This window comes from Castor canadensis, chromosome 8 (genome assembly GCF_047511655.1).
Source record: "Castor canadensis chromosome 8, mCasCan1.hap1v2, whole genome shotgun sequence".
Taxonomy (NCBI): domain Eukaryota; kingdom Metazoa; phylum Chordata; class Mammalia; order Rodentia; family Castoridae; genus Castor; species Castor canadensis.
In genome coordinates, this window is record NC_133393.1 from 53,701,559 (window position 1) to 53,727,697 (window position 26,139).

Consider the following 26,139-nt stretch of genomic DNA (forward strand, 5'->3'; position numbering starts at 1 on the left):
ATGTAACTTTCAGCTTTTAATACCCTAGACTGTAGCCTGTACCCGACGTTCTTCCTGTTAGACTGGAAGGAGGTGGGAGAAGAGGCCTAGCCATCCAAGTAGCAGAAGTGAATAAAGCTGAGACTCCCTTGCCCATTCTTCAGAGAAGAATTTGAAGCTAAGTTCAGTAGCAGACATAGAGACCCAGGATTCCACCTACATCAAGTCACCTTTCCCCACATTTCACCTCAGTATGCTGGTTAACAATAGCAAAATCAGAGTAGCTTTGAGTATAAAAGTACACATTAGAAACTCCCCTGGGTCTACTAGATTTTTCAGAACACAGGTACAGGGAAGAGTACCTGTACAGGGAAGGGTGAAGAATAAATAAATATTCTCATATGTACTTACAGCTTCCAACTACATCTGATGCTCAATTCTGGGTCAATGTTTTCAGGTTTTCTTTCTTTCTTTTCTCTCTCTCTCTCTCTCGTTCTCTCTCTCTCTCTCTTTCTTTTTTTTTTTAATAAGCTGAGCACTTTGAGGTCTGATGTTTGGGACATATAGACAACCAGGAAGGAAGTAGACTGCCAAAGCAGCCTCACTGAAAGAGCCTAACAGAAGGAGGAAGTTTTAAAGAGCTGTGAAGTTGGTGCTTAATAACATACATACTCCATAACAAATTTTCTTAAAAAGTCTTTATTTATCGACTACCTAAAAACATAACCACACATATTTGTGTTCTTTGGAAGGCAAATTTACAACAAAAATTCTTAGCGGAATGTTTTTCCCTGTACTGGAGGCCTCTTTGCCTACCAGGCTCAGACAGGGCAGAACCAGAACTGGCAGTGTTGGGTTTAAGTCAAGGACCTCCTGGGTCCTACCCAACAGCAGTTCACTCACCTTTCAATGAGAACATAGGGCAGGGGAAGAGAGGGGACTTATAAGGTCCCTTCTATATCAGAGTCTGAAGCATACAGGAGCATCTAGTGAGGCTGACCTGCTGGCCTTTCTTTTCTTTTCTCTTCCACATCTCATCTACTTCAGTTACACTTCTTGTTTCTCAAAGAAGTGAAAATAAATACCAGGAAAATTGATCTTCACTGCATTCATCTGATAAGGTGGTCCACAACAGCAAGCAAGGGATGGATGAGGCTCACTTACATCCATGTGGCTCAGTCTCACGGGTGGAGCATGTGAAGAAGCAATTTACAACATGGAGTGTATGGTGGGGGCAATCTTAATGCAGCATTTAGACAGATGAGTCAGCTACCATTATTTAGGGAGACAGGTAATAAACACAGAAATCCTACACCTTTGAGATAAGGAGGACTGTGTTTGGAAAGGAATGAAAAGGGATTTTAATTGTATCTGGCTTGTACTTAACAAGTCACCAATGTAAAAACAATAAAAAGTAGCAATGGGCCTTCCTGGTGCAGCACATCAACTAGCACAGGGTGTGTGAGCACAGAGCTGGGCTCACATGAAAAGTGACAGAGAAAGGCAAGGGATCCTTCCAAATGCTCCAGTCTTCCCAAGCAGACAGCAGGCTTCCTGGGCTTGGGTCACAGTTATACTGGCAGCACTACTTAGTCCTCACAATGCAGGGCTGTGTAACAATGGAGCAGTCTCTTCCCAGCTCAAATTGATAGTCTAACTGGGCTCCCTACAGAGTGGTTTTAATCATCCTGTTTTGCCCCAGGGTTTCAGTTTTAAATGAGTTGGTCACTTGGTTCTTTACAGTTTTCCAGAAGACATTAATTACTGCCCAAGTTTTACTAAACATGAAATTCCAAGAGCAAGAAATAAGCCAAAACAAACACCTGTGAGGCGTGTACATTTTTCTCCCTGTAATCTTTAGCATAGCAAGTAGCTGAACTCTTCAACAGCATCTTCTTTGGAGGACAAGCTGAATTCTAGTGTGTGTATCCCCCTTTATCTGGACAAAGAATGAGGAGCTCATTTCTTTCCAAAGGCCTAAGATAGCTGCCAGGTTATTCTATAATTGGCTCCCACCCAATTAAAAAATTCAGCATCCATGGGTGCAACAAGCATTTTCCAGAAAATACAGCTTCACTGTTAAAGCAGTATAATATTAAACAACAACAAAAAAGGAATTTACATGGCAATTGAAGTCTGCTTGGAGAATGAAGAGACCCGAAGAGAGCTTTGGAGAAGTGCCAGGGTGGGTTAAATATTCTCCAGTAAAGATGGCCATGGGGAAATAGCAGTACCTCATTTTATCTTCATCTTCCCTTAGGATAATATACCCCAAAATACTTTGCATCTATAAGATGTATACTTTACTGCAGTTCACAAGATGCAATTAGCTGCCTAAATGTGTCCATGCCAAGTGGCTAATGAGATATCTTAAACCCTCGGGCACACCGTAGTGAAATTCTACAACGCTCTGCAAGGAGAAGGTAAGTCTGCACTGTTAAGTACAACAGTGTGTGACATGAAGGTGTGTGGTTCCATACAGCTTTAAAGTTTAGGTGAATTTGTAGAAAACTGAAACGTGTTGGAAGGATAAACCCAATTCTTCTTGTGGACACTTTTAGGGAGGAAGATTTGAGATAGGAAAAAACAAAAAACAAAACATGGTTTTTTTCCCTCTTCTAGATTGCTTACATTTTCTGTAATTTATATGTGTTATTTTAACATTAATCCCCCATTTTAAAAAATAAAAAAGAAACAACATTCCAATGCTTTGCTTACCGAACCTGAAAAGGCTGTGCCCTGTGTAAACCAAGAGATACAATAGGCATTCAATATGTACTTGGGAAATGAATTAAAGAATAAAGAGTGGCATGTGTTTGAGACCTATTTCCTCTTGTTGAGGCTAGAAGTAATAGCTCTTGGCACTCACATCTAAATAAAACAAATAAAAAGTAAGGTGTTCGGTTTACGGAAGCAAGGGGGGAATCTTTGGAATTCTATATAAAAAACTGTATTTTGGAAAAGTACAGTAATTTTAAGGCTCTGTCAGACTATTATTGGCATGAGGAAGCATCTAATATACAAAATAAGCAGAACGAGCCCTCTGAGCCGCAGCTGCTCAGTCAGCTGAGTCCAGCCTTGAGTATCCTGACAGAGCTCACGAACCTGAGCCACTGGCTCCTCCCCTTTAGTGTTGCTATGAATACTACTAACAGAGCAACAAAACAACCAGAAGGGGAAATGTCATAAAGTTTTAAAACTACATCTCACTTGGACTTTTCTTAAGAAAAGTCTTAGCAGTAGTTCTGAAGAATGAGAGACAAAAAAACACAAAGGAACAAAAAACTTCTTGCCTTGTCATTATTAGATTGTATGACAGATAAGGATGCTCTTTCCCAGAATAGCCCTAATGCTTATTAGCTTAAGAAAATGGCAACAAAGTTCACCAACTGGTTTCTAGGGAAGCCCAAGGAGAGGAAACACATGGGATATGGGGCATTGCTCCACTTCAAGAGACCCCAGGCCCACCTCAAGGGCACTGTGGCCTAGCCTCAAGTCAAGATTCAGGTCTCTTCACTCCACAAGCATTTCCCTCAAGAGCTACACTGCTTATATCCATGAATGCATTTCTTTTGGGAGAGCAATCGCCAATTTAGCACATACTTCCCTGAAAAATGGAACAACCACTCTTAGGTATGTACCCAAACTAATTGAAAGCAGGGACCCAAGCATACTTGTAAACGGATGTTCATAACAGTATTATTCACAGCAGTCAAAAGTTAAAACAATCCAAATGTTTGTCACCATGTGAATGAATAAGGTGTGGTGCATCTATAAAGGGAATAGAATTGACATAAAAAGGAATGACCTTCTGAGACACAGTGCAACCTGGATGAGCCCTAAAAACAGTATGCCAAGTGAAATAAGCCACCGACAAAAGCACAAACAAGGTCTGTCCAGTTACCTGAGGCAAATTCAGAGTGAGAAAGTAGAATAGAGGTAGCCAGGGGAAATGTAGAGCTATTGTCCAGTGGGAAGAGTTTCTGTTTGTGATGAAAAATCTGTGGAAGTAGATAGCGATGATGGTCGTACAACATTGTAACTGTACTTAACTCCACAATTATACAATAAGCAGGCAAAATAGTAAAATTTATGTTATCTGTATTTTACTACAATTCTTTTTCTTTTTTTAAAGCTATTGTGGTTATTTAGATAAATGTCATTATTTTTAAGATGTATGTACCAAAATATTTAGGAATGAAATGCCATAATGCCTGCAACTTATTTTCAGTGGGTCCAGAAAAAGAGCAAAATGAAATAAACTTGGTAATAATGGTTGGTGAATCTAGTTGTGAGTGTATGAGTGTTCTCTGTACTATTCTTTCAGCTTCTCTGTAGGTCTGACATTCTTCAAAATAAAAAGAAAACACTGCATAAAAAAAAAAAAAAAAAGAAAAATGGAACAATACTGAAGTGCTATCCTCACCAGAGTCACAGGTGAAAAGCAGAAAAGCAGAGTTTCTCAGTTTTCAAGCAAGAACAAACCTTACCACATTAAAGATGGCATTGGAGTCAATGTAAACACAGCACTGGGTCAGTTTTCACAGTTAGCATTGAAGGCAAATGCTAGAACACTGAAATAGTCTACTTGTCAGGACAGTGAACCATCACTTCTTCCCAAAGAAGTCAACTGTCAATCAGATGCAGCCGTTTTTCCACAAAGATTCTTGCTGTGGTTATCCTCAACTGTGAAACTGAGGCCCCTACTTCTGAATTCCTCCAAAGAAAATGAGGGATGTCAACTGACTGTTGTCATAAAAGCCAAATATTTACAATGAAACATAATAATTTGTCTTGACAGTTGTTCACTCTTGAATGGAGGAATGGCGGATAGATCTGTGGTAATCCTCTGGATTGCTAAGGTGTTCTGGTAAATCGTAGCCCCTCAGGAAATGTCCACTGTTTTGTTGAGCAAAATAATATAGTTGTCTGGCTAGCAGAGGTTCCACCTTTAATAAGATATTTAAAAAGGATTTTACAGAGATATTCTTTTTTTTTTTTTAACACTTTGCTTATCATGAAATAACCCTCTAGAGTCTAAGGCTTAAGTTCTAAGTTAAAGTTATGCCAAAGTTATATGGTGTAACATCAAAACATTTTATATTTACATCCATCTTAAGAAACACTTTTTATCAGTTCTTACATAACGCAACCTGCAAACAGAGTCTTCTTAGGTCTGTGTTTCAGTTGAGATTAATGTTAAAGATGATACTTTAAAATCAAATGCCTCTTGAATTTCACACTTAACCAAGACTACATTATCAGATGAAATGGCCAAATTAAAAGGTCACCCTGAGCAACTTATGATCCCTGGGTAGTAGGCATAATTCTAAACTAAAGGTAAAAGAAAAAGAAAGAAAATTAAACAGAAGCAGGACAGTTATTGGTTATGAGCATGGATCACATTTACCAAAACAAAAGTTAACATTGAGTTTTTTGTGACATTACAGCACCTAAAACAAGCTGAAGGCCCTCATCAATCAATAATGCTGTTAAATTGAGCCTTTAAGTTCTATGATATATATAATGACAGGCATAATCCCTGTATAAGTACCCAGAATTAATTACATTCATAATGCAGTACTATTTGGAGGGGTTCCTTGTTTGGGGAACCATTCTTGTTTAAATGTGTGGAAAGCCGTTATATTACCAAATGCAGGATTTTATCATTTACTTCTTAAGTGTTGATTATTAACACAAGTTTATTTAGTCATTTAACAATCTTTGTTGATAACAAGAATTGAATAATTGCATGAATTATATCAATCACTAGAGAGAATTTGTGAGAAAATTCTAAAGTCTGGGATAATATTTTTATTGGCTAGTTAGTTGGTGTTGGTTCTTACAATCAAGAAGGGGAGTTGTATGTTCAAGATCAGCTTTAGGGTTTTTGTTTTCTTTTTGTTTTGTTTATTTTAAGATGATTCAGATTGAACCTAAGGCTTTGGGAACGATAAGTAAGTGCTCTACTACTGAATTGTACTCCCAGGTTTCAATTTTCAATAAGAAGCATTAGCTAAATATCATCTGAATTTTGATATTGTTGGTATATTGATCTGGGTATGTAAAAAAGTAAAATTTTCAAATTCAAAAATCTTAGGTATTTATGACTGTTTTTTATGATGAATGAATGCTAAAGGTTATTTATGTAAACTTGTTTCCTTTTTGTTAAAAAGATGTTTATGGGCCACACTGTACCCACTTTATGCTGTGTTATAACCCATGAGGAAGGACTGATCTACATGGATTCCTTGAAAGGTACAGACTCCTCTAACAACTCATATCCAATAAATAAATAATGTGCAAAAGTCTAAAACAAAAGAGGAGCTGGAAAGCATCTGGAGGGGTCCCATAAGATACGCATGTGAACAGGAAAAGATTCTCTCTTGAAGAGAGATCTGCTACCTACACATCAATTTAAAAGCTTTATTAGATACGGAGAATTTCAAATGGCAGCTTTTAGAATTCATCCCTTCAAATACCTATAAAATGAGAAGATAATAACTTCTTTAAAGAATAAAAAATGATGAGATAAGCAGAGCCCTGGGTTCTAAGTATCCTCCTTGGTTCTCTGATGCCAGAACCAGCACATGGGGCATAGGCTTTCTCCTGTGATGTTTCCTGTGAACTTTCCCAGGTCATTTGTTATTTGCCTCTCATGTGAGACTTCTCCCTTGATAAAGAATAGGAAAACTCAAAGACTATAACTGAATACTCACGTGGGCTGTGATGAGCTTCCTCTGCCTCTGCGGGTCTGGAAACTCCTCCCCAAAGCACAAAGTCACCTGGAATCTTGGCAGTGGCCGGCCGTGGTGAGCGAAAGCCTGCAGCTCTGTGAACCCACAGAAAAACCCTACTCAGAAACCCAGCAAAGCAGCCAAACAGGAAGCAACAGCTGTTTGTGGCTCTTCACTGTGATGGGGTGAAGTAGGGCTCTGCTTCTCTAAGCAGGACCCTTAACAAGCAGACCCCAGGTATGACATCACATGTAGAGTCCCGGGTGTGTGTTTCCTGACAGAGCACTAGTTTTATTCCAATTCTTTTAGGGGAATATGGCTTAAGATTAAGAACACCGCTTGGCAGCATTGGACTAATCAAGATGCAAAAGGTCACCGAAAGAAGGAAAACAGGGTGGAAAAGAAAAAGAAATGTAATCATGTGGAACCAAAAGAACAACTTATGCAAAGGAGACATCTTAATTCTAAAAAACCAGAATGTTCTGACATCCCAGGGCTATTTTAAAACCTTACTCCCTAACTATGGAGGCCACATAATCTAGCATCTGCTTCTGGGCCATCTAAGTCTCAGGTACCAGCTATGTCTAAACTACAACTGTAGAACTGTGGAACTGAGCAGACCTCTTGTCTTCCCCAGTGACAGAATGTTGAACCCTGGAAGGGTTGTGATAAAGTCCCAGGAGTCCCTACTCTGGGGGATATGCATATACTGTAGCCTCTGCTCTTACCCAAAGGACATAAAACAGACAGGAACATTGTTGGAAGGACACCTGTTCAGAGCTGGGGTTTTAGCTCAGTGGTAGAGTGCTTGCTTCACATATGCAAATCTCTAAGTTTCATCTCAGGCACACACACAAGAAGGAGGAGGAGGAGAAGAAAAAAAAGAAGAAGAAGAAGAAGGAGGAAGAGGAGGAGGAAGAGGAGGAGGAGAATAGGGGGAGGAGGAGGGATAGAAGAAAGAGGAGGAAGGAGGAAGAAGGATGGATGGAGGAAGAGGAAGAAGAAGGAGAAGAAGAAATACATGTGCTCAATCTCAGGTGTTAACCACTATTTCCTTGCCCCAGATTCAAGGGAACACATGCTCTTGGAGCTAGAGTCCAAGGTCTTGTCTGTAAAAAAAGTGAATTTACATGGATGGGAGCTACTAAGGCTTCTGCAAAACAGTATTGCAGATGTGGTCCTTATCAGATATGCACTCTCAGGTTATGCCTTTGGGGACTGTCCCTAGCAGGGTGCAAATCCTAAATAGGTAGAGATCAAAGATTTCCACTGCTTTTTGCAACTGAAGAGTTTCTAGCTAACTCACAGGACTACTTGACTTCCTGCTTTTTTCTTCATTTGTCTTCCAGAATTCAAATCAAACCCAACTGACTTAGTCAGAATGTGTAAAACCTATTCACACTGTGGTGGCCTAAAGGGACACGTACACAGCTAATTAGAGTGGCAGGTTGGCACAATTCTCTGAAAAAGTCATGCTCAAACACTTGCTGACACAAGAATTTCAGTGGGAATCCATTCTGTGGAGGTTGGTTCACTGTGTTTTCCTTGAACATCAGTAAAACTCAGAGATTGTGGTGGGCAAAAAATATATGTCTTGGTTACATAAGAAGGAAAAAAAAAGCAACTCTTGCTCACAAATAAATATTGAATTCTAGTGAATTTGCAGTCTGAGAATGTCATTCTTCTCTTATATCAGCTTCTTGCCTGTACCCAAGTGTCACCTGTGCACCTGTGACTCAAAGTGTACTTTACAGCTCAGTTACGATGGAAGATTCTACTTCCTTTAAACATGCATAGCAAGAGAAATTCAGAGAAACAAGTGTCATTTTTCTGAGATATTTTGTTTAGAAAGCCCTCACTCTTAGGTATATGAATCCAAAGAAATCAAGATTTACAATCTCTTAGTAAGCTCAAGGAAGGGTTGGAGATGGGGCTGCCTTCCAGAATGTATGCAAATTTCAGACCCCAAGGCAGATTTAGGAGGTTCTGACAGGCACCCTCCATGGCTATTTGTTCTCTTCTGCCTCTCATCATGAACACCAGACCTGACTCTAAGGCAGACAGGCCAGTCAGGCCAAGACTTGGAGAGGATCTGCTGCTTAGATCAAGGGCATCCAGCCCCATGCGTCTTCTTTACCAAGCAGCTGCCTTAGAGAGCTAGAGATGACTCTCTTTCTTTTCTGTGTTCCAACTCTGTGGTAAGAGTATTCATCTGGGAACATATTTATTTGGGGCACTAAAAGAGAATTTGGATGAGACAAAACAAATCTGGACCACTGAAACTCAAAGGGCCAAGGAAACGTGAGAAATGCCATAGCACATAAGTGCTTCATTTTTTATATTAAATGAATTGAATCAAGAAGCACCTTTAGGATACAACAATCATATTTCTGGGTACCTATCCAAAGAAAAGGAAATCAGTATGCTGAAGCAATATCTGTACTCCCGTGTTCATTGCGGCACTATTCACAATAGCCAAGATAAGGAATCAAGCTAAGTGTCCATCTATGGATAAATGGAGAAAGGAAATGTGGTATATACACACGATGGAATACTACCCAACCTTTAAAAAGAAGGAAACCCTGACATTCTAAACAACACACATGAACCTGAGGATATTATGCTAAGAGAAATTAGCTTTGCATGGAAAGACAAACATTAAAAAACAAAAGAAAGACAAATATTACATGTGTAGAATATAAAACAGTTGAACTCATGAACATAGAGTAGAATGTTAGTTATCAGAGGCTGGGGGAGGGGGCCAGTTACACAGGAGGAATAAGTTGAAGAGATCTATGTACATCCTCATGACTATAGTTAACAATGTACTGTATACTTGAAAATTGCTGAGAGAGTAGGTTTCAAGTAGTGTTCTTACCAGAGATAGGGGTAATCTGTTAGTGTTAATCAGTTTAGCTCAATTTAGCCATTCCAGAATATATACATATTTTAAAACAACATGCTGTACACAGGTGAAGGGGAAAAGCATGTTCAGGCAAGGGAGCCTAGGCACATGAAACACCAAAGACATGAGGAGTTTCAGAAGAGGGCATTTGTGAGAGAGTAGGTTCAGGATAAGGTAGGGCAAGAACTGGCTTTAGTAGGCAGACAAAATAGCCTTCTTTGCACTAAAGTCATCCTCCAGCTAGATAGCTAGTGGACTTTGGATGAAGCCCATAGTGGCATGGCCAAAGAGTTCACAAAAACCAGTCCAGAGTTAATTTAATTTTACAAATTCAAAACTAGAAGAACAAAAAGAACTGCTTATGGAAAATATGATTAGAAACATTCATATGACAGACAACACGAAGCCTTCTCATCATCTCCCCTTTGCTAAGTTAGTTTAGTACACTCCTAGCATTGTTCCACCTGGAAGATATCAGTGTTCTCCTAACCTTCATGATTTTTCTAGAAACCCAAAAAGAGCTGACACATAAGCAAATAAGCTTGTGGAGAGCATACTACCCATAAAACCAGAGCTGCTGAAAACCAAAATTTTAAGATATCAGACTACACCAGAATTCACCCCAGCCATCTCATCAGGACTCTTTTTATGTCCCTCTGTTGATGAAGGGAGCGGAAGACAGGCAGAGGTAAGATTTGACCCACACAGGGAATCTATTCTGGAATGAATCCCATTGGATTCTGGTTCTAATAGGAGGAAAACTTCTGCTTGCAGCAGGACAGACCTTGTCATTTTGAACCCCCATGGCAACACCCAACAGCACCTCCATTCTAACAGATAATGACATATGTTACCTGATAAAAACTGCTGTGTGTCAAATAGCTTGCAGGTCTGATCTCTCTCCAGTTTGTTGGGCCGGTCACTGCACAGAGCCAGGGGCCCATCCCAGTAGATCCTGCTCTGGCATAGTCTTTTGGCATAAAGCCCATCCGGGGCCATCCAGAGGACCACACCCCTCTCCAGGTGGCTCAGCAGCTTCTCAATGTTCTTCCTCTGCCCATTGTCTTCTGGGTAGGGGAAAAGGACTTGGTCCAGGTTGCTGGCATCATAGGTGTGTCCATGGGAGATTCGGCAGCCTTCAGGGCTGGATGTGGTCAGCTCCTTCACCAGGATTTCTCGGTAGTAAAGGCAGATGTGCAGCCGGCAGTCTGCAAACACAGAGCTCTGGGGTCAGTGGTGACAGACCCGGAACACCTGCCACAATACCCAAAGACCAAACCAGAACAAAGGGCACTGGGTGACGCACTAGCATCCACAATGCTCCATGAACAAGCAAGCAGTTCCAGGGTCAAAGAAATCCAAGAGGTGCTGCATATCCTGTCTCCATGTTAAAGATTCCCAGATGGTGAGAATATTCAATGCTTATAGAAGCCACAGAAAGAAAGTTATTTGTCTAACTCAGCTGTATCCACTTTTAGGGGGAAGGTGGAGCATATGTTTAATTCTATGCAAAATATGTTTAAGTTATATTAGAGATCATTTTTGAATGATGGCAATAGTGGTGACTAAAATACTAAGTCATGTGCTACTGAGGAAGAATTCTTTAAGCAAATTAATTTTGATTTTGGGATGGCTCTTAAGTTTAATTTCTAGTGTGTGTGTATGTTTACAATGTTGTTTTCAGAAGAAAAGAAAGTATATTCACATACCTGAAACTTTCCTAAAATAGCAACATGATGTCATTTAAAAAATAGATGATAGCTAGCTAGCTAGCTAGATAAATAGATAGATGGAGGGTAGGCACTTAAGGCCTTAGGGTACTGATTTCTGGATGATGGAATATGGCATTTTTATTTTCCCTTTTTGATTTTCTGATTTTAAATTACTTTTCTACACTGGATATGTGTTATGTTTTTCATAAAATTAACTTGTGGAAAGAGATGAGTCAATGAGAAAAAAATGCTATAAGAGTCGACAATTAATGTAAAACCTGCTGAAAGTCCACTGAGCTTTGTATTTAAGCTTGAAAATAACTCTAAAATTGTGCTTTCTAAAACTTTTAGACAAATTCATTTACAGAAGCCTCCTCATTTTGGAAACCTCTTTAAAATATCACCCACAGGCTGAAAGGCTCAAGCTGGGTTTTCAAAGAGCTCCTTCACAGGCCACCCAGTAAAGAGGAGCAGCCCAGGGGTCTGTGGGGTTTGTAGATGACTGGGAAGCACGGTTCTCTGATAAATCACTTGAGGCTGATAACTAATCTTATGCACACCAAAAAAAGAAACCCACAAAAGCCTCTTATTCTTCAATGGCAGGTTTTGAGACTAAGCCCACATCACTGTCTCTTCAATTTCTGCCACTATAAACAGCAAGTCAGGTGGTGCACCAAAGAGAGTGGGTGTTGGCCATTAGAGGTGACTGGCAGGGCAGGTTTCATTTCATTTGATGTCATCACAAGGTTGCAGAGATATAAATAGCTGTTTATTTCCTACTGTTCAGGCACCCACACAAGTCTTAGGTGCTCAAGAAAAGGGTTTGAAAGTTTCTAAAAACAAAGACAAGCCTTGCTCTCAGAAGCCACCTCCCACAAAAGGTATCACCCTTGGTTATTCATGAGCATCTCAGAAGAAGCACAGGACTGGCCTGAACATTACAACTGGAAGGAATTACAAGGTAAACCCATTCCCCTGTGACCAGGAATGTGCCAACTCTGCTTTCCTCAAAATCTTCAAAACTTAGTTCATATTTTCCATTATAGAATTTTAAAGAGGCTCTGTGCAAGATGAGAATTCCAAAGCTTAAGCTATTCATTTTTAATATTAATTCAAAATATTACCTAAAGAATAAATAGAGTGATAGGATATATGCTTACTAAGCTGTGAGAGAGGCCTTCCTTAACAGATAAGCTCTTCCTAGTGCAGGTATTCTTCTAGAAATGGAACTTTACAGATCAGATTGAATCCATACTTGTGTAAGTCCTATCAAAGATCTGAGGAATATCAAAATGTGTGTTCCTTTTGGCATAAGAATGTCATGGAAACCAGAGGCCAGGACTTATGTCCCCAGCAAACAGTTCAGGACCACCAGTTTGTGGCTAAACGTAGAAGGACAACAGCTATCTGTGATGAGAAGCCCTTAGCTTTCCGACGAAGTTACTCTATGTTGTGAGAATGATGCTTAAAGGAGGGCCCCTGGTAAAGGAAACAAGAGTGTTTGCACATTCCTGGAAATTTGGATGGATGCTGAGAAGAAACTAAAATGATTTCTGCAAGTGGTGTTTGGAACTATTACCAGAATCACAGGCAAGCTGGCTTTTCATGCTAGGTCTTCAAATAGGGTTCCTTTTCATCATGGTGACCACATAGCCTGGGTGACAGGATATATCTACACCTACTCCTGACCCAAGGGGTACAAAGTGTTTATATCCCCACCAAAACTACCCAAAGGCAAGAGAAGCCAAGCACAGAAGCGAGCTGCACTCACCTGAGAGCGCCAGGGCTTCAGCAGACCTTATGCTTGGCTCTATGGGGATTCCAGGAGCCTGGGACTCAGGTGGGGCACAAGCATAAAAGGTTCCTGTCACCTGGCAACCTGCGTTTGTAAATAAAAATCAGATGATGTCTAAGCAGAGCGTTTAAGCACCTTGAGGCTGCCTGAGTGTGAACTGAGCTTGGGAAGAGGGGCTATGCCCCTGTTACTTTCCAACCCAAGCTCAGCATCCTCTAAGCACTTGCTTGACAGCAGGGCACATGGTTGTGAGGCGAGGGCAAGTCACGGCACATTAGGAAAAACCGAAGTTGAAGAAGGAAGGAGCCATTACATAGCTTTAAAGGAAACCCAGAGCTCTTTCTGTCATTTATGACTGGGAAAGTGAGTCTCAGAGGGAGACTCTACTCACATAAGCAAGGTCACAGCAAGGGCCTGGAGCTCAGGTCTTTATGAGTTCTGACACTGAAGAAGCCTATTGAAAACTAGTGAGTTGTTTAGTTTGCATTTATTTTGTTTGCTACTTCTGGGTTCAGGAGAAAGCAGGATCATGTTTCCTGCAGCCTAGTAGCTGTGTGTTGCAGTAGACACGAAGAGAAAGAGATTATATTGGCTGGGGATGTAATCAGTGGTTGAGCACTTGTCCAGCACTTGAAGCTTTGGGTTTGATCCTGGCAGAGTGGGAGATTGGAGGGCGGAAGAGAGAGAGAGAGAGAGGGAGAGAGAGAACATAATCCCAGTTGTTCTGGCACTTGACTTAGTGTTACCCATGCATTGAAATAAGTCTATCCATTCCATTTTTGTCCAATTTGAAGCACTGCCTCTTTACTACAGTTGTTAGTAATACAGCCTGATGCATACAGGTCTGAAATTTCAGAAACTAGTTTAATGTGAGATGACTCCTGCACTGCAATACAGAAAACCAAACTTTGCTGCAATTAGTTCTTTGAAAACTAATAAAATTGAATTCCAAGTTACTTTTAAGCATGCTGCTGAATACAAACATTAAATAATGACAGACATCTTCAATACCAGAAGGCAGGAATGATCTAAACATGGTTGGAAAGGGGGTAAACACAGAATTGTGAAGGAGCAATACTCCCAGAACCCACAAAAGGGTCAGTGTGTGGACATACCTAACTCAAAAGTTCTAAAAGTTTGTGTTTTGCTGCGGTAGACAGATCTTGAGAAACTTTTCTGTACCTAGGTAATTAGTGCTTCTGCTATGAGATCTTATTTTGATGCCTAGGGAACCCCTACAGGCATGAGACCACATCTAATCCAGAATAAGTAAATCTTTTGGGACCCAATACTAGCTAGGCTCCTATAGAGACATTTTGTGGGTTTTGTCACGGTGTTTATTCACTCCCTTCTTATTGTCACCTTTAATACCAAAAACAGCTACAATGAAGGACATATACTAGCTCAATAATCTTCCCATGTCCTTGCACAGGGGGATCCTGAGAACAGCTGGCATATGCCCATTATGGGTATATGCCCACAGATAGGTAGACAGAAATAGATTGGTAATATTATGTAACCCACCATCGACATTAAGGGCAATGTAGGATGGAAGACTGCCAAAATCCATCCCTTTTTGCCTAAGATTACAAATGGAGTTTAAGAATTTTCAGGGAGGATAAAAATGTTAACTTATTACCCAGATTATTAAAAAATATATAGACAATTAGTTTAATTTCTGGTTCTTATGGGGAAGACTGAGCTTGTTCTAGGAGATCTGATTATAGGAGATCTTCACTCTTATTGGGTGATTTGGGCACATTACTTACATTTTACGAACTTTCATGATCTCCTCTATTTAAGAAAAAAATGGGACAGATTTTAGCTGCCTGGAATGATCTCTGGGATGTTTAGTTAAGGGCTCATGAAGGGCAATACCTAGTATGGACCCTGAGAATCTGCTTGGTTCTGAGGACTTAGCATCCAATAGGTCAGAGAAACCCTCCTTCTTCTCTTAGCTGCCCGTGAGGTCTTTCTGGCAGTCCCTGATAAGAAGAAAGCCCTGTGGTGGCCTCTTGTAGTACAGGATTCTCCACAGTCTCAAGCCTAGATTTGCTCTTCTGTCTCACACGCTGGCATATTCCTTACCATTTTCACAAGCTGGGCCTTGCCAGTGGTGGCTGCGGGTGCCAAACGTCACAGGGCATTGATATGGGATTTCTGGGTGTGGCTGATCGGGGACATAATCCCTCCAGCTTCTGTCATGGGGTGGTATCATGTAGTTATGAACCTGCTAAAAGAACACAGGAATTGCTGAGATGAAAGTATCAGTACAGGGGTGTGTTCATATCCCACAAACTCTCAGGGAGCCTCTTCTTTTCAAAAAGACTGGAAGGAACTGTTCATTACACTAGGTAGAAAGCAGACATAAAGCACAATGGAGACACTGTTGTAAAGTAATGATATGTATAAAGTTTCATCTTATGGTTGAGTCTGGCACCAAAAATACTGCAGGGAAATTTGTCTTCTTTTACCCACCAAAGTGAATAAAACAGAGCTGCAATTCACACCAGGAAGCCTGGAGAGGTCAGCTGCTCTGTGGTTTCACATGATGGAGCACTCCCTCTAAAATCTTTGACTCCCAAAAAAGGTCTGCTTCCCAGAAGTTTGAGAATCCATAGAAGAAGCATATCTTACAGGACATAGCCAAGCTCCTCTACTTAACCAACGGGGACCTAAACACTAGGTGGAAAAGTGAAACATTCATTCAGTGACCAGGGGTTTTGTTCATCTGTTGGACAAATCATAGCAAAATCTAAGTCTTGCTGGTTTTGTTTGTGTTTTCCCTCCTCTATATTGGTCCACCACATAGACATAGCTTGGCCTTCCAGAAGCCTGGCATGTCCTACCCGCCCCATACCTGGGCTGGTAGTGAGGTGTAAGGTGCCGGCATGGTGTATGGGTGGCCCATGGTCATCTGCGGATCTTCCAGAGTAAGCTGCTTTGCTCCTGTGTTTGGAGAAAAGGGAAATGGCACAGAGTGAAAAAAGGAACTGATTTAACTAAACATAAAATCTTGGAAAAATACCTAAGAGCTTAATTCTTAGAATGCATAGGACAGTGTTGACAAGTAAGGCATTTTTAGCAACCCCCTTGGGTGATTATTTGTTCATGCCACTGAAATGACTAAACAAGGTCTGACTTGTGTGTGATAGGTAAAGTAGTAAATAAATGTGCTTTGTGACTCACCAAAGGGCTCCACCAGAGAGATGTTGCCCAGCTAAGGTCACCGGCATGATTTGTTTAAAATGCAGATTCCAGGCTCTGCTCTGGATGCACTGGTCAGAAAGAAGTCTAGAATCTAAATTTTCATAAGCTCCTGGCTATGTTCTAGACTGAAAGTTGGCATTTTGTTGCTATAAATGTAACAATCTATGGGTGTACAGTGTGTTCCCCTTCTAAAAAATGGTTACTCATTGAAAGCTAAGTTTTAGTGAGTCTTCCCTATGTTTTGTTTGAAAATTTGGTCCATATTGTAATTGAATGGTCTAACTGGAAAATACACACTCAATGCTCACGCACAGGTACATACACACACAGATGTAGAGTCTGGGAAATTATCCTATGCTAATATCACAAGATTTTCAACTCATTACCCAGAGGATATGGGCAAGGAGGCTGCTGGGCTTGAATATCGGGCAGGAGGCAGCAGGTTATAGAGAAGTAAAAATAGAAAGTGACCCTCGGAATGAAATTAAGGCACTGTATATGTGACGCTGCCTCTGTTCTGTGACCCACATTCGGGAAAGCCCCTACCTTTTTTGGCTCCCTCGGGAACAATCCTGTACACCTTGTAGGGGTCAGAAATATCCAGCTGGCTTCTCTCAACCAGCTCCTCAAAGTCATTGCTCTTGTTCAAAGCACATCGTAAACGTGTCTTCCAGGTAGGGGGGTCTGGCTTATCGATGCCTTCTCGGAATTTTCCTTTAAATAGAGCCCAAGCCTGGTGGGAAAGAAAGGAGAGAACAAAAAGTCAAATGTGGATCTTTTAGAAAAGAAACTGGAAACTGTATTTCTAAAAGAAAGAATGGTGCTTCAGATTTACTCTTTTGCTGTCCCAAAAATGTGGGGCAGAGAGACATCAGGGGTCCTCTAGGTAAAATATTTCTCACTTAGGACTATATCATTGCCAGCCTGAAGACCAGTCATTTGAACATTTTCTGGGTATTTATAAAAGGTGAAGGCCCCTGGAGTGAACTCTCCATCCAGTGCCTGAATCAAGTTTGCCAGGAAGGACAGAGCTGTGTGGGCAGAGCAGATCCCCTACAGAGTATTTCTGGATGGTTACACAGTCTGAGATATTCTGAGAGCAAATTCCCGGAGGAAGTCCCCTGACCCTGTCTTGCTTGCAGGTGGGGGCTGGGCCTCACAGTTCACTGGGTCAACTGCTCTGGGGGAAAGTAGTCATGATGGGGCACACACACAGAAAGAGGGAGGGAAGGAGAGAGGAGGGGAGGGGAGAGATGGGAGGGGAGGAGAGGGAGGGAAGGGGAGGGGAGGGGAGAGGAGAGAAGAGGAGAGGACAGAGACTGAGTCAAAGGGGAAAAGATCCAGAGAGAAACAGAGGGAAAAGTAGCGAAACAGAGTAAAACAGACACAGTGAGAAAGGCAGAAAAGCAGAGAGATAAGGGCACCACACCAAAGCCAAGAGTCAGAGAGACAGTAGCCAACGGAGGCAGAGAGGGCTCCAAAGGGCCCAAGACTTGACTGGAAACAGAGGAACCCACAGAGCAACAACCATGTGCCCTTGGGTCTTTGGCGACCTCCTCAGCCTAGTCCTCCCGGGATGTTCTCCTTCTGGAGCCATCTGACTGAGTCCCTGGAAGTATTTTGTTTGCTCAGGATTGGAACCTGTTCCCTTACTTGCTCAATTCTCCTCGCCCGCCTTCTCCTTCTCCAGGGGCTGAGGCCAGGCGCCACCGCCACCCTATGCTCCAGGTCACTGCCCCACAGGGGCTCACCCCATCCTGTCCTTCCTTTACAGTCCCTTCCTCCAGAACCTCCATGTGCTGGGCGCTCCTGACTGGGCTCGCAGCTGAGTCCGCGTCAAAGCCTGGCCGGGCTCTGGGTCCCTCCACCCCAGCCCGCCCATGGGCTCCCTGCGTGTCGGTGACCTTGAAGAGAGCGGCGTCCTCCTCGCGGTTGTAGTCCTGTTTGCCCGCGTGCTTCCATGGGATACGGAAGATGCTCTTCTCCTCGTTTTCCCACACTAGCCCCGGGTACTTGCCGCTGTCGATTTGGTCGATCAGCCACTGGCGGAGTTTCCCGTTGCCGCAGCTCACCGCGCTCATGCCGAACTCTCCACCTCGACCTCCGCCCTCCAGGTTCATGCCCAGTGTGAGAACTGCCGCCCTAGCGTGCGCCCGGGTTCAGACTGCACTTGCTCTGCGCTGCATGGGGGAGAGCTGCCCTTCACCAACCGCGCTCGGGGCACCCTGCCCCAGACCCTTCCGGCAGTGACCACGAGGCCCCGGGGTCTCTCAGACTGGGAAGCGCGCGCGTGTGCAGTGCCAATGTCGCCAAAGTCCCTTGAGAGAAGGCACTTTCTCGACAGTCCAGGGAGCGTCTCTTTGGCACTTACAGTTCTGCCGCTTACCGAGCGCGCCCTCCACGGAGTCCACCCTCCTATCCCACCTTCCCAAACTCTCCATTATTTGAATGCACCCTACAGCTCAACAGCTCCTGGGACACAACTTTCTGCACTTTCCTCAATCCAGCTGCCACCGCTCTTGGCATTCCGTTTACATACTCACTTGTTCCTGCTCCTCTTTGCCCACTCCCAACCAGTTTCCATACCATTTTCTCTTCACTTTGTTTCTACTCTTGCCCACTCCCAAGTTCACACTCCCTTGGCCCCCATGCGCGGGGGACCTCTCACGTGGTGTCGCCTGGGTCCAGGCTTTCCAGGTGCACAGGACCTAACGCCTCCTCCCCTTCGCTTTCTTCTTTCTTTGTCCACCAAATAACCCTAGTCCTGCCCAGCTAAGGAGAATTAAGTGGGCCCTGGAAGCAACAAGTGGCGGAATGTGGATATCAGTCGAGAATAGCAAGTAGCGGGAGATTCTGTACGCAGAGCATCGGCACGACCTCAGGGACAGGTGAGGGACAGCTGAGGCAGGGAGGGTTCTGGGGAGGGCTACACCAGCTCCCTGGCCTGGGAGGTGAAGGAGCGCACAAGAGAAGGGGTGGAGGAGGCAATATGCAGAGTTTAGAGCAGCCCAAATTTGGAGCTACTCCTCCCTCATAAACTGGGTAGCCATGGGCCAGGGGTGAGTTGGGGCCCCATAAGGACGAGGAACGGAAGAAGGGACCTTGGATTTGGGCCAAAAGGGTCAGGCGTTGTCCCCTGCGGACAAGCCTGCCCCCTGCCTGGATTCCTTTGAAGGCCCCACCTCTGTCACTCCTGAAGCCCTGACAGTCCCGTTAGCCTGTCAGTCCAGCTCGTGGCGCCTTCCGGACGTGGGCTGGGCGCACCAACAAAGTGACTAGACGTAGAAACCGGGAGAGCGGAGGGGATGCTCTGGCAGCGCCCCAGGCAGCCTTCCATAGAGCCAGAACACACTAGCCGGACCCAGCGCAGATGGGTGGAAATTAGGGGTCCCTGACCCGGCGCGCACACTCCCCGCTCCTAAATTGGGGTCTCCAGCGCTGCCAGAGATAGGACACGGAACCTCGGTTTGAGCCCCTGTCCTCTCACACTCCTCCTCTGTCCGATTCCACGCCTTACCTCGCCCGGCACTCTGAGCTGAGGGCAGCAGTTGGTCGCAAGTTCAAGTGGTGAAACTGAGAGAGAGAGGTGAGAAAGAGGAACTTTATAGAGCTTGAAAGCCGCGGTGGGGGCGGAGCGTGGAGAGGGGCGGGGACACTCCGCCTGCGGGATGGTGGGGGGGGGGCGTTGCCGGCGGGAGTGGGGGCCCGGCCTGCCAGCCCCAGCACCAGGGCTAGGGCAAGGGTCTGCGGTGGCGAGTATCGGGACTCTGGCGCGTCCAGCTACCCTCCGCGATCGAGCCGGGAGTGTGTGACCTCCTGGACAGTCACTGTGGGCCATTTCCCGCGAAGGGCGAGGCGCGGAGTGGGATCTCACCTCTGCACCTGCCCTCGGTAGCTGCCCTGAGGCTTGTCAGTGACTAGTAAAAGCTAAAGGCGGTGAGATGACTAGGGAGGGAGGGGCGCGAGTAGTAGCAGGAATCAGCAGCAAGGGCACTTTTGCAGAGCACGTGACCTAACACCGAGGACTGTCCTTATAGAAGAGCTGGAGTGAGGGGTGGGGGAGCACCCCTGGCTTGCCAATGCAAAGAGAGAACCCTTCCTCTCCGCGGAATTTAGAGAGCATCGCATTCATTAAAAAGAAAATAAGAAAGGGTCCGACTCCCTGAACTATAAACCGTGGTTCAAATATTGTGACTACGTGTTTGAAATGCTTACACACTTTTGCATCTATTAAACCGATGAACTGAAATGACTCAGAGAATGCACAACCCCGAGAGTTTCAATGATGGTGACATGAAAGAGATGGGGGTCCCGAAGTGTCCAAGTACTTAATAATTTCTGACTTTCAGCTCACTTTAAAATGATACAGTTTCAACCACAGTCTGGTTTCCTAGTGAGGTATAAATGTCCCAAGTAGGAATATTATTTAAGGAATAATACCTAATACTTAATACTAGTAGTAAGTATTAAGCATTTCCAAGTTGTTGGTAGCCTCTAAAATCAACTCCCAGAATTTGTGCCTCTGAACTTTCATCAGTTCATTTTGGATGGCTGAGTGTAAACTGTCAGATCGCCAGTTTCTATATGATTTTACATCACTCCAGGGCAACTTGCAACTTTTGAAAAGTTTTTGATTTCACTTATGTCTCAGTTTTTCTTTTAATCTTATATACTGGGTCAGTGTCTCCTACCTAAGGCAACAACAAAGTTTAGGCCAGAGCAAAACAGGTAGTGAGGTACTGGTAGGTATGCTTTCCCTAAAACTAAAGGACCTTCTCAGAAACTAACAGGATGCTGTATATTTATTTCACCCAAGTAAATTTTCCATTATGAAAGTTTATGCAATAAACAACAAAGTTTCATTCGAAGAAAATTCTGGTTACAATCTGTTTTTCTTCCATTCTTCTTCCTTCACTGATTCATTCGTTCAACAAATATTTTTCCTGCACCTACTACTTGTCAGGAACTGTTAGAGGCACATGGGACAAACTGCATAGCAGAGCAAAGATTGCTACTTTCAGGTCACATTCATTGTTATCAGCGAATTACTTTTTTCCCTCCAAAAAATGTGCACATACAGACAGGAGACTGTTACTTATGGGTGACATGGCAAAGGAGAGCCTTTTGCACTTTGCACCTGCCCTCTGGACTGAGTAGGTCAGTTTCAGCATTTTCATCACCCATCCACATCCTCTGTTTTTAGAAGTTCAAACAACAGTCATTGCATGAAACTTTCTGAGACTGTGCACAGCTACCTCCTTTTAAAACGTAATTGCTAACCTTCAACGCCATCTTCTGGTTTACTTGTTTGTCATATTGATCCACTACAAGGGATTTTTTTTTTTAAATGATGAGGTGAATACAAAGAACAAACTATTTTGAATCACTAAATCTCTTTTTAAAACATTTTATTAGCTTAATTATATAAAGTCATAGGTTTCATTTTGTCATTTCCATATATGCATATAATGTACTTTGATCATATTCACCCCCTCTTATAGCCCTTCTTATTCCCCTCCCTCTCAGCCTTTCCCTTTCTACACTCCTAACCTCCCTTTTACTTTCATATCATTCTTCCATCCTCAATTCCACATATGAGAGAAAATATGCAATACTTGTTTTTTGCGTGACTGGCTTATTTCATTTTGTTATGAAGATTTCCAATTACATCCATTTTCCTGCAAACAACATAATTTTGTTCTTCTTTAGTGCTGAATCCATTGTGAATCACTAAAACTCTTGGTGTCCCTATCCCTAGGAGAGAGAAGGGAGTAACCAGGTAGATGCTACCAGTTGCTCACCAAGGACTTTTACGTCTTCCTCATAGTCATATTTGAAACAAAAATGAGTATTTCAACTTGGAGCTTCCTTCTAACCCCTTCTGCCCCACATTGAGACTTGAGAAAAATGAACATACTGAACAGTAAAACATTAGACATTTATCTTCAAATAACACAACTTGCTGAAAGATGAAAAATAAAAACAAGTAGGAAGTCAGGTAATTGAATGTGTATCCCAGGCAAAGGCTATCTTCATATCCCACAGGAGATCATTTCAGTGAATTATCCAGATGAAGTGTTCTAGAGAATGGAGTCCAATCTAAATTGAGTATTTCAGTTTTCAATTCACATTTATCATAAAGAGACTTAAGAAAACTGAATACACCTAAATTTGATGTTTAAAAATTGAGCTCTTAAAATTACACCTTCCCATACAAGAAAACTATTTTAGACAAACTCATATTAGGCACACAAAAAAATCAACAATTCAGCTGAGGGGGGAAGAACTATTGTTTCACTTCTACCAATCCCTTGGTTCCATCCCCAGCCTCCCAGCCTCACTAATTTATTCTCTGAAAGAGTGGAGCTACAATTTGTTTTAAAAAATGCAACTGTATCCTTGAAAAAATTTAAAGGGAAATCATTTTAACTACTTGCCAAAAATGCAGAAAAGTTTTATTGTTTTGTTGAAGTTCACATAGGATATCTATCTCCTTTAATGCGCTTTGGTTATATGTGTTGTACCATTATCATTGATCATGACGTGCTGAATGGCTGGGAAGTGTTACTGGTGATTATATGCTTGGGTTTGAGGGTCAGCCAGACCTAATTCTTACCAGTGTTGTACTCTTTAACCTTCCCATGTTCAGTGAGGGTGATGGTGTCTCTGCCTTCTGGTGGTATTGTTATGATGAAGCAATGCTTTATACGATGTCTGGTATATCATAAATGTTCAAAAAATCAGGATTATTTCCATTCATATCCTACTTTAACAGTTGGAGAAGTATCACAGACTTTATCTCAGTTGCTGGCAGGGCAGCCAGTATTCAGGCCAATTGTACAGATAAGGAAAGAAATCCAGAGAAGTCTCCTGTGGTCCATTGGCCTGCCCAAGAACACAGCTCTGAGGCACTCTTCTTTTTAATGTGTACACAGCCCTTTGGCTGCCCCTGAAGTTAATGTTTCTGAATCAACCTGAGTGTAGGTTGTCAATCAGGAGATGGCATTTGCATTCCAGTCCTGGTACACACTGCTTAAGCCAGCATGGGTAAGACACCTTGTCTATAAAGTGAAGGTTAGCTGCAGGTGGCCACCAAGCCCTTCCCTATCTTTTCTCAACCCTAAATACTTTTCTTCTTTCTGCTCTAACTTATGATCATTAATTAACGGCTTCTTACTGGCCAATTTAGAAGAAAAAAAGCTGCATTTTTGAAAAAGCTACTGACTTAACCACTGGTCTTCACTTCATTCTTCTTCACAGAGCTATATTAACTTTTAGGAAATTGGAAGAAACTGGTGATGTTTCTCAGCCTCTTCCCTTGAATATTTAATCTGATGAAAAAAACTATCCTCATAAGCAACTTATAGCAGACAGGATTTAGAATGGAACATTCTGGTGTTTTGTTTGTTTGGCAATACTAGGGTTTGAACTCAGGGTCTGTGCTTGCTAGGCAAGCACTCTACCACTTGAGCCCTGACCCCAACCCAGGGATGGAAAATTCTGGAAATAAAATTATGTGTGAAATGCTCACACTGCATACCTTATTTAAAAGAATTGAGTCGGATGTTCTTTGTAGTGATACTATCTTTGGCAATATAATTTGATGCAGAAAACTGGATTTTGTTCATGCAGAGTTGTATATACTTTTCTAATTTAATTTGAAAAATACATTGAGTTTCTTTGAAGAAAGTATTTGCAGAGTTCTAACATTAAACACCCCAGAACACAGGCTGTTAATAAGCAACATGTGAGCTCCTTTGGTACACAGAGTTAATATGCACAGCTTTTTCCTAACATAATAGAACTCACTCCCAGGCTCAAAGGAAACGAGACCTGTCATTTTATGCAATTAAGAAGTCATAAAGTCAAAGACTCTATGACAACATTGACTCCTTTCCTCATGTTTATAAACATCTAACTGTTCCCCTTATGTTTTCTCTTATTGCCAGTATTCTAAGAAGTTTCCTTGTAATACTCTTTTTTTTCTCTGACTTATTATGCTCACTACATAAGTAGTGATGTGGCTTTAAACAAGGAATCTCTTGATACTGCCAACTCCCTTCCCTAAGCCAATAAGAATGCAAATGGTTTGCAATCACTTGGATGGTTTTCTGAAAACTGAAGCAATAGGTGAAAGGCAAGTGGCGTTGTCTAATGTTACTCATTTGTAGCAGTGTGTTATGTTGGATTATTCTAAACTTCAACTTTTTTCAGCTAAACATTACAAAACAGCATACCATCACTTATCACACGTAAGGCATTACACCTGAGACTCTGAGGGAGGCACTTTGGGTGGTAGATTGTATCTTTCAGGAAAAGTTAGATTGTGCTGGAATAATAAGATCCCCTGAGATATGTGTGTGTGTGTGTGTGTGTGTGTGTGTGTGTGTGTGTGGTGTGTGTGTGTTCTTTCTGGCTCACATGAGATGTTCAGGGCAGTTCATTACCACTCTGAGAATCCAAGCTGAGAAAGGAGCATCAATCAGAACATACCTGCTCACTTGGCAGAGAGTAAGGATTCAGGGAGAACCACGTGCTGGCTCTTCACATTTGTGCTTGGCAGTGAGTCACATCGCCATGCTTCACATTCTCCTTTAACAAGGTAGGAACCTAGTAAAGGAAGAATTGTCTGGCCATAGTGTGGGTATGGCAGGAGTGAGAGTAATGCCCTGATGTCGCCTGAAACTGTGGGGAAAGACAATGAGCTCTCAGACAAGACAGATAGGTAGGACAGAGAAGAGGAGAAGAAGACATGACAGGCTGGGTGCATATGGTGTGGTGAGGTAGGAATCAAAGACTCTAGGTTTAGAGATTGGGGAATAGTATCACCGAGAAGCTAAATATTTCTCAGACTCTTACTGGGGCAGGAGCAGGGTTGTTGGGTTGATTGTCCCTTTTCTAAAGGCTTGGAACTAGACGAGTCACAGATTTGGTATTATTTTATTTTATTTTGGAATATTTGAATATACTCAATGAACTATCTTGGAGTTGGGGTTTATACCTAAATCTAAACATGAAATGTCTTATACACATAACCAGAAGGAAATTTTGTGCAATATTTTAAATAATTTTTTGCATGAAACAAAGTTTCATAGTGTGGAATTTTCTACTTGCAGCATCACGTTAGTGCTCAAAAAGTTTTGGATTTTAGATTTTTGGGTTAGGGGTGCATTATTAAGAAGTGCTCTTGAAATTCATGAGGTCAAAGGGAAGGAAGCAGGACTGGACAGAGAAAGAGAAGCTGAGAAGCAATGCTGAACCAAGAAGGTCTCAGTCAAGACCCCAGAACTCTGGAACTGGAAGAAGCCTGGTCCAAGTTGGGGGGTGGTGCTGGTGCACTCACACATGGGCTGACCAGTCACTGAGTGTGCAGACTGGCATTGGATGAAGGTGGGAGTTGAGCATGGTAGTTTCCTTCAGCCTGACCAATTTCCACAGAAGACTGCCTGCCAAGAACCGCCTCCCCAAGCAGTGCCCATCCTGGGGAAGCAAGCCTTCATGCCCAAGTGGGGATCTGAGCATGGCAGAACTGTATTTCCCGAAGTCTATGCCTTGCTTGGCTTTCATTCACTTTTTCTTATAGCTGCTGGGAACAGCTGCTCCAGCCCTTTCTGCCTGGAATACACTGTGGGTTTTAGCACATAAAAATGTGGAACTCCCAATTGATTTTGAATTTCAGATAGTGGGGAACATATTATAGTATAATTATGCTTCATGCAGTATTTGAAACTAATCTGCTAAAGAAAATATTCATTGTTTATCTGAAATTCAAATACCTTTCAGGTGCTATGATTTGGATGT

General features: G+C 42.5%; 1 protein-coding gene across 3 annotated transcripts; it reads right to left on the reverse strand.

Annotated features, from left to right (window-relative positions):
* Positions 1-659: 659 nt before the first annotated feature.
* On the reverse strand, positions 660-19,927 carry Irf4 (interferon regulatory factor 4). 3 transcript variants are annotated; one of them, XM_020161519.2, is made up of 9 exons: positions 19,856-19,927; positions 18,243-18,518; positions 16,885-17,071; positions 15,989-16,077; positions 15,217-15,358; positions 13,105-13,212; positions 10,476-10,829; positions 6,699-6,811; positions 660-4,928 (listed from the first exon to the last, which is right to left on the reverse strand). In XM_020161519.2, exons 2-9 carry the CDS (start codon positions 18,456-18,458, stop codon positions 4,785-4,787), a joined length of 1,353 nt encoding a protein of 450 aa, XP_020017108.1. In that variant the 5' UTR covers positions 18,459-18,518; positions 19,856-19,927; the 3' UTR covers positions 660-4,784. The 3 variants fall into 3 exon arrangements, with proteins under 3 accessions (XP_020017108.1, XP_073939103.1, XP_073939104.1); XM_074083002.1 differs by having other exon boundaries at positions 15,217-15,361; XM_074083003.1 differs by lacking the exon at positions 13,105-13,212 and having other exon boundaries at positions 15,217-15,361.
* Between the last annotated feature and the right edge of the window lie 6,212 nt (positions 19,928-26,139).